This window comes from Castor canadensis, chromosome 6 (assembly GCF_047511655.1).
Source record: "Castor canadensis chromosome 6, mCasCan1.hap1v2, whole genome shotgun sequence".
Taxonomy (NCBI): domain Eukaryota; kingdom Metazoa; phylum Chordata; class Mammalia; order Rodentia; family Castoridae; genus Castor; species Castor canadensis.
In genome coordinates, this window is record NC_133391.1 from 11,938,615 (window position 1) to 11,954,770 (window position 16,156).

At 53.9% G+C, this 16,156-nt stretch overlaps 2 protein-coding genes across 5 annotated transcripts; one reads left to right on the top strand and one right to left on the bottom strand.

Annotated features, from left to right (window-relative positions):
- The first annotated feature begins 1,386 nt into the window (after positions 1-1,386).
- On the top strand, positions 1,387-3,188 carry Cldn4 (claudin 4). The gene has a single exon (XM_020185973.2). The coding sequence runs from the start codon at positions 1,634-1,636 to the stop codon at positions 2,261-2,263; it is 630 nt and encodes a 209-aa protein (XP_020041562.2). The 5' UTR covers positions 1,387-1,633; the 3' UTR covers positions 2,264-3,188.
- Positions 3,189-11,255: 8,067 nt separating this feature from the next.
- On the bottom strand, positions 11,256-15,610 carry Mettl27 (methyltransferase like 27). 4 transcript variants are annotated; one of them, XM_074075734.1, is made up of 7 exons: positions 15,552-15,610; positions 15,126-15,252; positions 14,492-14,620; positions 14,180-14,315; positions 13,804-13,896; positions 13,055-13,208; positions 11,437-11,656 (listed from the first exon to the last, which is right to left on the bottom strand). In XM_074075734.1, the coding sequence occupies exons 2-7, from the start codon at positions 15,246-15,248 to the stop codon at positions 11,578-11,580; spliced, it is 714 nt and encodes a 237-aa protein (XP_073931835.1). In that variant the 5' UTR covers positions 15,249-15,252; positions 15,552-15,610; the 3' UTR covers positions 11,437-11,577. The 4 variants fall into 4 exon arrangements, with proteins under 4 accessions (XP_020041561.1, XP_073931837.1, XP_073931835.1 ...); XM_074075735.1 differs by having other exon boundaries at positions 11,500-11,656; positions 13,055-13,161; positions 15,552-15,608; XM_020185972.2 differs by lacking the exon at positions 13,055-13,208 and having other exon boundaries at positions 11,256-11,656; positions 15,552-15,604.
- Positions 15,611-16,156: the final 546 nt, after the last annotated feature.

Consider the following 16,156-nt stretch of genomic DNA (forward strand, 5'->3'; position numbering starts at 1 on the left):
GTCACTGGTGTCACCCATCAGTGACTACTTCCTCTTGGTCTCTTCTTCCTCTTACTCTAAACCTGGCCCTTCCTGACCCTGGACCCTCTGTCCCACCCCTCTACCTGTCATCTGTCCCCAGATGCCTTTGGAACGTGTTGTAGACACTGTTCAATCTGCCACCAGATGCTCTTTCTCATGTCTGTCCTCTGTGCCCAAGCCAGGACTTGGGAACATTGACACAGAGATTTCACCCTTTCACTCTGGCTCCTCCCCCACAAGGCCAGTCTATGGTCAAACTGGATTCCTCCTTTCCCAGAAAGAGCTGTATTTCTCTACCTCCTTGCTGTTCCCTCCCCCACAATGTCCTCTTTCACCCAGACCACTGCCCTGCACAACTCCCTAGGGGACACCATCACAGGGTCCTCAGTTATTTGGTGCCTCTGCAACACAATCAAGAACACAGTGCCCCCTGGAGGTGTGCGGGCAGTACCTCTTCACTGTTGAGTCCTCCCCTCATCCCTCCTGCACCTGGGTCTGGGATCTCCCTCTCCTTTGAGATTTCATGGGACTTTGTACCCAATCTGCCTTTATCGGATGTCTATCTTCATAGAGTAAGCACCACTTACTGGGTAAGCGATGTCCCCAGGGTCTGGCCATGGCTTGCTCTCCCCCACCCAGTTCTGGCTGAGCAGGCTCAACCCCAGCAGGAGGAGGGGACAGACATCTGTGTCTCTTGCCCTGACTGAAAGCTCCAAGGTCATCTCCCCTGGCTGGGTAAGAAAGTGACATGAGAGCAACAGGGACCATGAAGGACACAGAAGTCCCTGTTCCCCCAGCAAGTCATTTCCCCAAACTCAGCCTCCATGGTCAATGACAGGAAAGTGGCTGGTGAGGCAGTGCCTAGTGATGACTTCATGATAATAATAGCGACAATGCCTGTGATGAAAGGGATAAGGACAGGATAACAGTAATTAAGGTGGCCTTTTTCTATGACCTTCCCAGGACTTCGTCCTCTACTTCCCATGAAGGGTCCCCATCCTTCCTTTCCACCCAAGCTTCTAGTGAGGAGCACTAGCGAGTGGGGACCCTGGTCTTGGGGCTGTGAACTTCCCCAGGCTTGGCTGCTGCTCCTCCCCCACCCCCACCCCACCTTATGAGCATCTAGGTGCCCCTGGGCTGTGACTCAGTGTCTGTCTCCAGGCTGACCTCAGCACAGACCTGGGGTGGGGGGGTTCAGGGGAGGGAACAGTTTCTTCTGATACTGGATGGTGACTCAGGGGCCCAGGGTTGGGGCCTTTCTGTGCCTTTGTTGGCCATGGCTCAGGAATCCAGAGAAACTGGTCACGGGGTGCCCCAGGGACTGTAACCCCTCCCTCTGCCCCCGCCCCCTGAGAGAGCCATATAACTACTCAACCTGTAGCTGAGATCCGTGTGGCAGCTGTTTGCAGAAAGGAACTGGTATGGTCACACTTGTTGGCTGGAGCACCTGACTCTTCAGAGACACACCAGTGGCTTCAGTGAGATCTCCAACTGGCTTTGTCCCACTGCATCTCACAAGGAAAGACTTTCTCTGGCCACTTTGGAATTCTAGGGCTCCCAGAGGCAGACCCCCACTGTCTTCGACATCTTCAACCTCTCCAGACGTTGAGCGATGGCTTCCATGGGGCTGCAGGTGTTGGGTATCGCCCTGGCCGTGCTGGGCTGGCTGGGCGCCATTCTGAGCTGCGCGCTGCCCATGTGGCGTGTGACAGCATTCATCGGTAGCAGCATCGTCACGGCACAGACCACCTGGGAGGGCCTGTGGATGAACTGCGTGGTGCAGAGCACCGGCCAGATGCAATGCAAAGTGTACGACTCCCTGCTGGCCTTGCCACAGGACCTACAGGCAGCCCGCGCTCTCATGGTCATCTGTGTCCTTGTGGCCGCCCTGGGCATGCTTCTGTCTGTGATCGGGGGCAAATGTACCAACTGCATGGAGGATGAGACTACCAAAGCCAAGACCATGATTGTGGCAGGCGTGGTGTTCCTGTTGGCTGGTTTGCTGGTGATTGTGCCCGTGTCCTGGACAGCACACAATATCATTCGTGACTTCTACAACCCACTGGTGGCCTCTGGGCAGAAGCGGGAGATGGGGGCCTCTCTCTACATTGGTTGGGCCGCCTCGGGGCTCCTTCTGCTTGGAGGGGCGCTGCTCTGCTGCAATTGCCCACCTCGCACCGACAAGTCCTACTCCGCCAAGTACTCCGCAGCTCGCTCTGCCCCGGCCAGCAACTACGTGTAAGGTGTCACCACTCTGCTCTGCCCCTTTTGACTTTGGTTTTGCTTGGACTGAGTTCAGCACAGCCTGTGATCCCAGGATGGCCCTGCCATGGGCCACTGGCTGCTGGGGGATGGGGAAGCAGGGACTGAGCCTGGACACTGGCCAGCAGCCCTTTGGCTCCTTCTGGGCCCACAGGGACACCTTCCCAAAGCCCCTCTGTGTCAGGGATAGTTGAAAAGAGGGGATAGGAGTTACTTGCCCTTCTGGGAATGTCTAATGGATCCAGGCGGTGGAGTGGGAGCTGGCCCCTGCTGGCCAGGACAGCTCAGCCGTGACCGTGTGTGCTGTCTGTGCTGGTGTGTCCACTGTTCCTATTCTGTCCTCCTCTCTTCCTGTGCCTGAATCTTCTGTTACCCCAGCTCTTCTCTTGCCTTTGTCCTGAGGGCACCTGGCCCTCCCAGGCCTTGGTGTGATGGATGGTTGGAGGACTGGCTGGGTTTGTTAGTGCGGCCTGGGCCCCTGCCATGGAAAACCCTGAGGCTGTGACAATGGCTGAGGCCTCACCCACCCACCTTCCTTTGGAATGGAATGCACAGTGGATGGACAGGTTTGAGGGAGGGGTGAAGGTAGAATAAACTGGTTTGGGTAGTGCCAGGGCAGGGGACCAGAGAAGCAGCCCAGGCTGCCTCCACCTCTTCCAGCCCTGCCTTGCTGCTGCTATAAGGCTCTGCCCTTCAGTGGAAGGACCCCAGGCCCCTTGAGCCATCTCCTTGCCATGGACACTAGCCAGCCTATGTGTGTGGGGGGGGATGGGAGGAATGGTGTCACCCCAGAAAAGCTGGGGCTCCCCCTGCCTGCTCTTTCATTTCTGTTTTTAATTTAAGAAGATCTGTTCATGACTGTAATTATTATTATTTTCTACAATAAATGGAATCTGTGCCCAGGATGAGTCCATGTCATCTCTGATTGTAACCATGGGTGGGGCAAGGCTGGAAGGTGAGCAGGGGGTCCACGAGGGACCACCCTGATGCAGCCAGGACATTGCAAAGAGTTTCAGGAAATTGTAAAAAAAAAAAAAAAAAATTGGAACCTGCCCCAATTTCTGGAAATTTCTGTTTAAGCTCTTTGTTTGTTAAAGGGGAAACCTTGTGTACGGGACAGTGTCTTGTATAGACCTGATAAGAACTGCCCCTTCTGCAGCCTAAGCCGCAGCTGGCTTCATCCCTTGCAGATCAAAGCCCCACTGCCCCTTATCTCCCGCCACCTCTCTTTGACCGTCCCTAGCCCTTGCTTTCTCCCAAATGCTACTTAAGGCCAGGCCCACCAAGAAAAGCTGCTGTGCCATTTTCTCTCGGCCAGCCCACCTGCTAATTAAACTATGCACATGAGATAACTCTTGTGAGCCTTCTTTGTGTGCGGTGTGCGGCGTTTTCCTAACATTTGGTGCGTTGGCCGGGAACAGGTGAGCTTCTGGCATTGATCTTCCTCTCCCAGTCAGCAAATTCAGGCCCTCACAGGTGGGAGCTGCCTTCCTTAAGCCTGGATAAACTTACTGGGATCTGAGCTGCTTTGCTGGGACCCCTGACCCCAGACTGGTGCCACCATTGCCACTCTCACTCACAGGGCACCTCCTCAAGGCCAGTGCACTTCCTGTAACTCACCCACCGCCAGCTGATTTACTCGGTTCTCCCCTGGTGAGTTCCCTCGGGTCGTGAGTCATGACTCTCTCTCTCTCTCTCTCTCTCTCTCTCTCTCTCTCTCTCTCTCTCTGTTGGGAAAATCCTAGTACTACGTCCCAACTCACTCAGCTCAGGAACCGGGTTCCTGAGGTGTGGGCGATCCTCTCGGTGAAAGACGTTCCCTTCAGGTCCTCCACTTCTCTGTTTCGTCCAGGAAAGGAATATCTTGGGGATGCCCGCTATATTCATCCTTGGACCGGGTCTCACCATGGGCACTGGACCTTCCAAAATTCCCTCTGGGCTGTCTATTGGCCAACCTCAAGCCCCTACGGCTCTCACCTGCTCTAAAGACAAAAAACCTCATTTTTCTTTCCAACCAGGCTTGACCACAATACCAATTGGACAATGACTCTAAATGGCCACCAGAAGGCACACTCGACCCTTACATTCTCAGGGATCTCTAACTTCTGTGATCGCACTGGAAGGTGGAAGGAGATCCCCTATATCCAGGCCTTCTCTTATCTCTGCTCTGTACCCTTTGCTCCCTGCCCAGGTCCTTCTGGCTACAAAAACCCCAACTACCCTCCCTGACTTTGACGCCTTCCCTTCTTTCGATCCTGCTAATGAGCCTCCACCTTATCAGACACAAGCCTCCAGTGTTCAGCAGCCAGGTCCCAGTGCTTCCCCCATCGCTCCTTCTGCCTCTCCTCCCGCTGCTCCTTTTGCCACTTCCCCCGCCTCTCCTTCTACCCCTTCCTCCACTCCTCCTTCCGCTCCCCCTTCCACTTGCCCTCCCACCAACCCGAAACCACAGGACCCCCTGAGTCCCCCACACACTCGCTCTCACGGTCCCCCCCAGCCAGCCGGTTTCCCCCTACCCTCTCTGGGAGGTGGCCGGCGCCGAGGGTATCGTGCAAGTTCATGTTCCCTTCTCTCTCACAGACCTGTCTCAGATTGAAAAATGCCTCGGTTCCTTCACCACTGACCCTGACTCTTATATTAAAGAATTTCAGTATTTGGTCCAATCCTATAGCCTCACCTGGCATGGCATTTATACCATCCTCTCCTCACCCCTCCTCCCAGAGGAGAGACGAAGGGTCTGGGACATGGCTAAGACACATGCAGATGACATTCACCTCACCACCCCTGCCCACCCCGTGGGAACGCTGGCAGTTCCAGAGGCAGAACCCCACTGGGACTATCAAACTAATGACCTAACTTCCAGGGACTAGATGGTCACCTGCCTAGTGGCAGGATTAAAGAGGGCTGCCCAAAAGGTTGCTAATTTTGACAAACTCAGAGAAGTTCAACAAGAGGAAAAAGAAAATCCAGCCAGTTTCTTGTCCCAACTTACAGAGGCATTACGACGCCACACAAAGGTTGACCCTAAAACTAAGGACGGGACAATTCTCCTTATGACCCACCTTATCTCCCAGTCAGCCCCAGATATAAGAAAAAAACTTAAAAGGCTGGAAAATGGCCCTCAGACTCCACAGGCTGAAATTCTAAATGTGGCTTTTAAGGTTTATAATTACCATGAGGAACAGCAACGGGCTGATAAGGAGAGGAGAGGTAAGACCAAATCCAGATGTTGGCCCAAGCCCTCCGGCAAACACCCCCGCCCCCACAAGGCCAGGGAAAATCCCGAATGCCTCCTGGCCCATGTTTTCAGTGTGGCCTTGCCCTAAGTGCAAACAGGGGGCCACTGGGCGAGGGACTGCCCCTCCACCTCTCGAGGTGGGGGTCTAGACCCCCTCAACGTTCCTCCTCCCTAACTGATTTTCTAGGACTGGCAACTGCGGCGGAAGACTGACTTCCAGGACTCCCAGGCCTGACGACCTTAACTTCACGGGAGCCCAGGGTAACAGCCATCATTAATGGCAGGCCTGTCTCTCTCCTCCTAGACTCCGGTGCCACTTTTTCTGCCTTGCCGGAGTTCTGGGGACCTACCAAGCCTTCTTCAACCTCCATAGTCGGGGTGGAGGGAACCCCCACCCAGCCCTTAATGACCTTTCCCTTAACTTGCATACTGGGAGACACCTTCTACCCATTCCTTCCTAGTGCTACCTAATTGTCCCACTCCACTCTTAGGTAGAGACATTCTGACAAAGTTTCAGGCCACCCTCACCTTACATCCATCCCCACAAAAGTCACAGCCCATCAACCCCTCGTCTCCATCCTTGCTTCCACAAGCTTCTCCCAACTCCTTGCCCCTACCGGCAACATTGGTGGACCCCATTGTATGGGATCTCAAAAACCCCTCCATTGCCTCACATCATGAGTCAGTTGTCGTCACTCTCAAAGATCCTTCTACTTTCCCAAATCAATCTCAATATCACATCTCTCTAACCCACCTACAGGGGCTAAAGCCTGTCATCTCAGAGCTTCTCGCTAAGGGCCTGCTTCGCCCAACTCACTCCCCCTATAACACTCCTATTCTGCCTGTACAGAAGCCCAATGGGTCTTACCGGCTGGTGTAGGACCTCCGCTTAATCAACGCGGCAGTGACTCCTATACACCAGTGGTACCCAACCCCTCACTCGTCTCTCATCCCCGGTACCACCACCCATTTCACAGTCCTGGACCTGAAAGATGCTTTCTTCACTATCCCTGTCCACCTGCAGTCCCAAAACCTCTTTGCCTTCACCTGGACTGATCCAGATTCTCACACTTCCCAACAATTAACCTGGACTGTTCTGCCTCAAGGGTTCCGGGACAGTCCCCACCTCTTTGGCCAAGCTCTGGCTAGGGACCTCCTTACCCTCCGTCTCTCCCTGAGTAAACTCCTCCAGTATGTAGATGATCTCCTGCTCTGCAGCCCCTCGCTCGAGGATAGCCAACAACACACTGCCCTTCTGCTCAATTTTCTGGGAAAAAAGGGATACCGGTGTCCCCTAACAAGGCTCAACTGTCTCTCACCCAGGTGACTTACCTGGGCCTATCTATCTCCCCTACTCATAAGGCCATCACCCTAGATCGTAAGGCCTTGCTAGCCTCTCTCCCTGCCCCCACCACCAAGGCTGAAGTTCTCTCCTTCCTCGGCCTGGCTGGCTACCTCAGAGCCTGGGTGCCCAAATTCAGTCTGATGGCCAAGCCTCTATATGAGGCATCCAGGGGTCCCATCCAAGAGCCCCTGGACTCCTCTCGGCCTGTGTCAGGCCATTTCAAGTGTCTGTTACAAGCCCCGGTGCGTCACCTGCCAGAACTCACTGTCCTTTTTTTCTTTATGTCTCTGAGAGACAGGGCTTTGACCTAGGAGTTTTAGGACACAACACAGGGCCCTCCTTTGCTCCAGTAGCACACCTCTCAAAACAGACCCCACAACCATGGGTGGGCCCCATGCCTCAGGGCCCTAGCAGCTGCTTCTCTCCTAATTCAAGAAAGTAAATAGCTCACCTTTGGGTCCCCTCTTACTGTTGACTCCTCTCATAGCCTCTCAGAGCTCCTTACATATAAAGGACTTCACTCCACGCCCCCCTCTCGTATCCTGTCCCTCCAGGTGGCCTTGGTTGAGGATGCCACACTAACTTTCGTCTCATGTCCCCCACTTAATCCAGCCACTCTTCCTCTCTCTTCAACACCCCTCATTCACTCCTGCCCCAAGATCCTTGAGGAGCTCCTGCCCAGACCACATTCAGGAGGACACCTTTCTCAGGCTGACTGCACTTGGTTTATTGATGGCAGCTCCTTTATTCACAATGGACAACGAAGAGCAGGCTATGCTATTGTCTCTAATTCCACTGTCATTGAGGCACGTCCTCTCCCTTTGGGTATGACTTCCCAAAAGGCCGAAGTAACTGCCCTGGCCAGAGCTCTAACCCTGGCAAAAAACAAAACTATTAATATTTACACCGACTCTAAATATGCCTTTCACACTTTGTTGTCCCACTCTGCAATCTGGAAGGAAAGGGGACTCAACTACAAAAGGAACCCCCATCATTAATGCTGCCTTAATAACCCAGGTCCTAGAAGCCTCGCACCTCCCTTCCCCACCTTTGACTTCTATACCTCTGTGGGAACCTGACCCAGACCAATACTCACTTCCCTCCTACACCTGCTATTACTCCTCTGTCCACTCCTCTTCTGGGCTGGTTTCCTCAAATTCTGTTGCTCTAATGTCTCTATAAGTACTGAAACCTTCCCGCCCTCTGGACGATACTCTGGTGCAAGGGCTCCTTACACACCTGTGTAAATGCCTCTACTCCAGGCCCCTGCCTTTCAGTAATAGCAGTTCCCCAACTTAATCTCTGTGGAAAGGCTGAATTCTTCTGGCTATACTCGCCCTGACAACCACGAGCCGCCTTCCTTCCCATTATGGTTGGGATTGGCCTGGCCTCCTCCATTGCTGCCACTGGGCTTACAGGTGGAGCCCTGGGCCACAGTGTCACCTCTGCAAAAGATTTTGAGGAGCACCTGCAGGTCACTCTTGAATCAACCTCAGTTTCTCTGGCCTCCCTTCAGCGACAACTCACCTCATTAGCTCAGGTTGCCTTACAAAACTGCAGGCCCTAGATCTCTTAACCGCTGAGAAAGGAGGCACCTGCCTTTTCCTCCAAGAGGAATGTTGTTACTATATTAATGAGTCAGGGCTAGTAGAACAGAATATTGATACCCTGTCTTGCTTAAGCGAAGAAATTCAACTTCGCAGGACTAAAAACTCCTCTGTCCTAGACTGGACTCAATCGCCTCTGCTCTCCTGGCTCTTGCCTTTCCTAGCGCCCCTTATTTTGTCTTTACCCTCCCAAGTTTTCTCCCCTGCATTATAAAAACTTTACAAAATGTTTTACAAGATCGCATATCTGCAGCCACCAACCAAAGATTCAATCAAGTCCTCCTCCAAGGATATCAACCTCTCTGGGGCCACCAAGGGGACCCCCACGCTAACCCCTAAGAAGACACCAAACCCTAAGGACCCCATCTGAGAACATGCGCTGCCCCCCCGCCAGCTGGAAGCAGCCAGAGGATCAAACTATGCCCCAATACCCAACCCTTTTCCTCTCCCTCTCTTTAAGAAACAAAAAATGGGGGAATGATAAGAACTGACCCTTCTGCAGCCTAAGCCGCAGCTGGTTTCACCCCTTGCAGATCAAAGCCCACTGTCCCTTATCTCCTGCCACCTCTCTTTGTCCCTAGCCCTTGCTTTCCCCCAAATGCTACTTAAGGCCAGGCCCACCAAGAAAAGCTGCTGCACCATTTTCTCTCTGCCTGCTAATTAAACTATGCACATGAGATAACTCTTGTGAGCCTCATTTGTGTGCGGTGTGCAGCATTTTCCTAACAAGACCTTGGGGAAGACTCCAGAGTCCGGGACAGATGGGAACAGCCAGGTCGAGGTCTGGGTGCCTTGTCCCAGCTTTGAGCACCGGGGCTGGCCCTCTCATCCTCCACCCACCTCCTGGCCTTTGCGTTCTTGCGCTCAGCCTGGAAGGTTCCTCCTTTCTCCACCCCTTTAGATCCTGCCAGTCCCGAAGTTCCAGTCCCCAATATCCTTCCCACAAAGCCTTCCTATGGTCCTAGATGGAGGCCCCATTCAGGTCCCCCAAGGTGCTGACAGTCACCAAAGTCATTTCACCTACCCCAGCTCAGGGCAGTCACAAGCCACACCCCAAGTTTGGCATTCTTGGTCCCTCATGGAAGAGGAAACCAGATCCCCAAGTTCTGGGCAAGGCATGTGACCCAGGCCCAAATCCACACTTCGGGACCTCTGGCTGTAAATGCGGGGTTGTCCAGGACAACCAGAGGTTCAGCAACTGCTTAGTCAGGGGTTCGACTCCTCCTTTGCTACCATTGGGCTGTGTGGGTTCTGATGTCACCTGGTTTCTGTTTCTTGGCCTATATGTCAGAGGTGGGGGGCCCAGCACACTGAGAGAGATCATAAAATCCTCTCCAAAGTGTGTCACTCAGGAACAGCCACGTTAGGGCCCATTTTTTGGTCACTTTTTTCTTTTTGCAGTGCTGGGGCTGGAACCCTGGGACTTGTACATGCTAGGCAAGTGCTCTGTCACTGAGTTACCACTTGTCATTTCTTGAACCACAGGTGTAACTGAATCCTTATCATGAAATTAACAATCATTTTCTCTTGTAAGAGACCTGAGCCACTTTCCCTCCCTAGTTAAAATTCATTTTATTTTTTTGTGGTGATTGGGGGTGATGTAACTAATGTACAATGGAAGTCTAATCAAAATCATCACGATAAATCTGCCCCCTCCCTGAATAATGAATATATCCTAAAAAAAATTTATAAAACAAAACAAAGCAAAACAAAAAAACCTGGGGCCTTACAGCCTCCTAGTCAAAAATTAAAAACCAAAGAGCACTTTTGTCTGTGTGTGTGTGTTTGAGACAAATTTTCACTGTGCAGCTCAGGCTAGCCTTGAACTCAACGTCTCTCTCCTGCCTCCACGCCTGAGCAGCTGGGATTACAGACACACCACCACGCCCAGCTTGAACATTCTTTCCTTTTGTAGCTAAGAAACCAGAATGCATCTGGATAAACTTTACCATAGATAAGGCAGCCTCTGCCATACTAGCTATTGTTCCTGTTTTTTGTTTTTTTTTTTAAAGAGATTTGGAAATAGCCTTGTCTGCCTCAAACTGGTTGAGGCCACATTCACCTGGGCCTGTACACAGTGTCCTATGAATGACTTTTTTTTTTGAGACAGGATCTTGCTATGTAGCTCAAGCAGTTCAGACACTTTTTTATGGGGGGGGGTACTGGGGCTTGAACTCAGGGCCTACACCTTTGAGCCATTCCACATTTTTTATGATGGCTTTTTTTTTTTGAGATAGAGTCTCAAGAGCTATTTGCCTGGGCTGGGTTCGAACCAAGATCCTCTCCTGATCTCTGCCTCCCGAGTAGATGTGAGCCACTGGCACCCAGCTGTCTCAAACTCTCGATCCTCCTGCTTCACTCTCCTGAGTGCTGGGATTACAGGTGTGCACCACCACGACTGGCTGATAGATGACCTTTTGACTATCATAGGCCCCCAAGTCCACCCTCAAGTCAGTTAATGCCACCATTTTCTGAACCGGCCCCTTGTGAAGAGCCTGGTTACACATGTGCACCCTCAGTCTACCTCTCCGACCTCCCATCACTGCCCCCCACAACTCAGAACAAGCACACCCTGTTTCTCCATCCTAAAAATACTCCTAAAGCCCTCTTCTCAGGGGTGGACTGGAGTTGGGGCTCCCCCTCCTCACATTTGGCTACCTCTAAATGAACCCTTTTGCAAAACTCATGACTCCATTGGGTAGCAAGCAGAACTGAGCTGGGGTTGGTGACACTGGACAGATGTCTCTTTTTTCCGGGGGCCACAGAACTGCAGAGTCGTAAGTCTTTGGGGGTTCATTTAATAGAGCCTTCCTTTGGGGCTGCAGGTTTGTGATGTTGTGCCCATTTTACAGATGGGGACAGAGGCAGGCCAGTGGATTGGCACTGCTATGGCCACGTAGAAACTTCAACGCTAGCTGGGAGCTGGCAGCTGGGCCTCGCTCCCTCACCTGGGGACCTCCTGCTTTCGGTACAGGTATATGATTCCTGGGATGAAGCTCTCCTTGGCAGAGGTTCCGGGTGCCACCTCGTGCTCAGAGGTGGCCAGTTCCCAGTGTTCTACAGGCTGGGCCACCAGGCATTCCCAGGCCCCAGCCTGCTCAAGCTCATCCAGAGTGGCTTCCAGAGCCTCCTTGTACCGAAGGTTGGATGGGTTGGTCCTGGTAGTCAGACACACCAGACCACCTGGAGGAGGGGTGGGGAGGCACAGGTGAGCTGGGTGAGTGTAGGGGCCTCAACTTCCAGGCCTGTCTCTGCCTGGGAAGTTTCCTGCTCAAGTTTTCAAGTCTGGGCCACTCTTCTCCCACCTCCATGGCTTTGGTGCTCCGTGTTCCCTCCCCCAGGAATACCTTTGGTTTCCTCAGCTTGGTGAACTCCTATGTACCCTTCAAGGCCCAAATCTCTAAGTGTCTTTTACACTGGAATTTTTTTTTTTTTTTTGAGACAGTGTCTCTCTATTGTAGTACTAGCTGGCCTTGAAGTTTTGTTTGGTTTTTTTTTGGTAGCACTGGGGTTTTAACTCAGCAGGGCCTTACACTTGCTGGGCAGGCACTCTTACCGCTTAAGCCACTCTGCCAGCCCTGTGATTGGTTTTTTGAGATAGGGTTTCAAGAACTATTTGCCCAAGCTGGCTTCAAACTGTGATCCTCCTGACCTCTGCTCCTTGGGTAGCTAGGATTACAGGCATGAGCCACAGCGCCCAGCGGCTTTGAACTCTTTATCCTTCTGCTTCAGCCTCCCTAGAGCTGGGATTAGAGGTGTACCACCACACCTGACTACACTGGGAATTCTAGACCTGATACCCTGGATGGAGGGGACTTCCTGCTTGCTGCTCACACAGCCCCTCTGCAGGAGGACAGGACTTCGTCTGGATGCACAGGAAGGAAGCACTTGGGCTCTGGACCTTGGATGAGACCCTTGATCTCTCTGAGTCTGTTTCCCAGCAGCCAGAGAGGGGATCATTATCCTGTTTGATAAGAAGGCACACGTGTGTGTGTGTGTGTGTGTGTGTGTGTCCATCCGGCATGGTCAGTGAGCACTGGATGAAGGGATGATAGACCTTGCCCCTCAGCCCAGACACTTCCAGTATGCCCACTGTGGCCTCAGATACCCTTGGAGCAATTTTTTTTCAGTACTGGGATTTGAACTCAGGGCTTCCCACTTGGTAGACAGGTGCTCTACCACTTGAGCCGCTCCACCAGCCCTCTTCAGATACCCTTGGAAGAAGTGGAAAACCCTATGCCAATGTCTGGTACGGCACCTGGAGGAAGGGGTGGGGATGGCTGGGTGTTGCTGGAAGAGGGGGACAGAGGCTTCAAGCAGGGAAGCCTGTCCCACATGGTCAGGTGGAGGGGGGTCTGGCTGGCTGAGGGGACTGGTAAGCCCTGGCTGGGCTAGAATGCCTGGTCCTTGCTGGTTTTCCCAGTGGGAATTTCCAGACTTTCTGAGCCCAACCACCACCCCTTCCTGATGATCCCATGGATGTCTGTATCTGTCACCCCTGGGTTCCCTGAAATCCAAGCCTGCCCAGGCCTCCCTAGGCTCCCCAGGGGCAGATTGCTGGGGGAGAGGACGAGGTTTCACCTCTTGACTTTCTGCTCCCGTCCTGACGTCAGCAGGTACCTCCTGGTCCTTCTGCTCTGCCATTCTCCTGACTTCATGACTTCCCGACATCTGTTCCTTGTCCCCCGCTGTGAATGTGTCCTTCCAGCCCTCAGGAATGCCTCGACTCTCAATTCTCAGAGCAAATTGTGCACTCTATACTGTCTGACCTTTCCCCAGGCCTCAGAGGGCGAGTGACAGAGGCCCTACACCTTCTGCCCAGAGTAGAGATGACATCAGGTAGGAGCCCCATCAACACAATGACCTGCATATCTACCCAGTGGGCAGACTTGACAAAAAGGGCTCACATGTGTCATCTTTCCAGAGCAGGCCCATTTCCCAGATGAGGAAACTGAGACCAGGGAGAGAGATCGCCCTCATGGCAGGCCCTAAGTTAGTGAGGAGCTGCAAGACAACGTGGCTGAAGCAAGAACTCAGGGTCATGACTTCACCCAACTGTCATTGCCATAGTGGGGGGAAGGGATCCCAGGGATGAAAGGAGAGGGGACAGAGATGGCAGAAGGTTGGAGTTGCTCCTGGGCACCACAGACTGGCCACCTGTCTGCACTACCTGTGTGTCTGCTTCTGTTGGTGGCACCTGGACGGAGTCCTGGGCAGGGTTGGGCTGGGTACCCCTGAGCGACACCCCTGAGTTGGGCCGAGGGGTGCTGAGGCTGGAGCGTGGAGTGCAGAGAGTTGGTATGTGGAAGTGTGAGCACCTGGCTTCTCACCTGGCTTGGTGACTCGAAGGAGCTCAGGTATTGCCCTGCAGGGCACCTGGCCATCACTGAGAGCTCCCACAATCAGGACTGCATCGAAGGTCCCTGGGGGTGGAGGGTAGGGAGAGAATCTGGTCTGGTACTTTATCCAAGGTGTGGCCTTAAGTCACCCTAGAGGCCAGGACCCCATAGAGGAGACTGGGGAGGGAGGAAGCCTGTCACCGGGCTCTGTAGGACCCAGCTCACATGGAAGAGGAGGTGGTAGGACCCAAGCTTGAGAGGCTCAGAGGGACAGCCCAGCAGAGAGGATGGAGGCTAGGCAGAGGAGGCTATCTTCTTGTGAATGTGGGAGGGGTGGACTTGGGGTGTCGGGTAGGAGGGGCCGTACCTTCAGAGTTGGGCAGAAGTTCCTGGCCCAGGGTGCAGAGGCTGAGGCTCTGGTAGAGGCCTCGGGCCTGGGCCTGTTTCAGCATTTCTGGGCTGCCATCCACCCCATGGAGCCGGAGGAAGCCCCGAGCCTGCAACTGGAGTGAGGGGCTCTCAGTCAGACCTACATACTCCCACCTCCCAGCTGGGTCCCTGTACCTTGGGAAGACAATGGGCCCTGCAGTGGATGTGTTGGGGACTAAGTCAGATGGGAGGCAGGGCTCTGGGTCCAGGAGTGGCAGGACATTTGACCAATGGGGCAGGGAGGCCTCACCTCAGAAGCTACCAGGCCAGTGCCACAGGCCACATCCAGGATCAGGGCGTCAGGGGCCAGGGCTGGAAGGGCTTGGGTGAGGCAGTCCACTGCTAGTCTGGGGGCTCGGTACTGCAGGACGGTCACATCCTAGGGACAGAGTGCTGATTAACACGACAGAGTTAGCCCCTGTGTGGGGTGGTCCAGGAGCCTGTCGGCTGAGCCGGTGTGATTGGGGGTTGGTTCCTGCTGGGGTTACAGTGTGAAGAGACCCAGGCATGATGTGTCTTCTGCCACCAAATGGCCATATTGGCAGCTACTATCCAGGCCACAGAAGTCAGCTTCCTAGGGAACCAAGGTAGTTTTCTGCTCAGTCCCCTGTGACCACACTAAGGCACCTCCTCCAGGCAGCATCCTGGGTCTGGATGCAGTCTCAGGCTAGGGAGGTTGTAGCTCCTGATTGTGGAGGTCAGAGCTGGAGAGGCTGGTCAGAGGGCAGGGCCATTGTGGGAGGGGTGGGGAGGAGAGGATGGTCGGTGCTCTGTAGGGCAGGATTGTCAGGCTGTCACCCAAGTCTCACTTCATCTCACAACTTCCCCAGAATACAAAGCGAACTCTTTCTGCTCTGCACGGGTCAGGATACAGGTAGGTTTACCTGGTCGTAGTCCGGAGCCCAGCGGTCATAGAAGTGGAGATTTTGGGTCAGATCGGTGATGCCATGAGCGGCCTCGACCCGTGCCAGCACCTGGGGCAGGCGCTCTCCCTCCTCCTGAGCCATTGTCCTGTGGGGACACGGCCTCCCTGTGCCCACGTCCACCTCACTCTCTCGTTCTTCCTCGGCCTCCCCCGCCCATCTCGTCCTGCTGTCGGGTCAACAGGGCCGCCCCATATCACAGCAAAGGACCCCGAGAGTGTCAGGGAGGGACGGGACACCTGCACTCTGGGCCTGCAGAGCAGCGGGCACCGGTAGGGGGAGCCGTCTGTTCGTCGTGGCTAGAGGGAGACCCTGCCCCTCACCCCCGATCTGGGCGGGGGACACCGAACCCCAAGACTTCTAGGGAGGCGGAAGCGCAGAACTCACCAAGGCTCTGACCCGCCTGGGGTTCCGGCGCGCTGGAACAGATCCGGCCACGCCCCCACCGCCCTCAGTGATTGGCTTTCTGCTGAGAGAAAACACCCAATCAAAACAAAGCGCTGACACCCCGCCCCTATCACCAGCCAATGAGCTCATGGCTCTGTCCGACAGCGTGGGAAGAGCCCAGAGTTTTTCAGACTTTTTCGTGACCGCTAGCGGGGTGATGGAGGAATTTAGCAATCTGCCCTGTGCAGTAGGCACGTGGCTATTGGACACTTAAAAAGCGGTTAGTGCGTGTGATGAATTCAGGCTTTTGAATATTCAATCTCTCTTTCTCTTTGCAGTAGTGGGGTTTGAACTCAGGGACTACCCCTTGAGCTACTCCAGCAGCCCTTTTTTTGAGATAGGGTCTCACAAACTATTTTTCCAAGCTGACCTGGAACCGTGATCCTCCTGATCTCTGCTTCCTGAGTCGTTAGGATTACAGGCGTGAGCCACGGGCGCCCGGCCCAAGAGGCTCTTTGAGGCCAGTGTCGTGAGCTCAGGAGAGAGGACAGGGTTAAGGCCCTGAGCATAGTGTGACCGCCGAGGCAGGCAGGCAGCTGGCATAG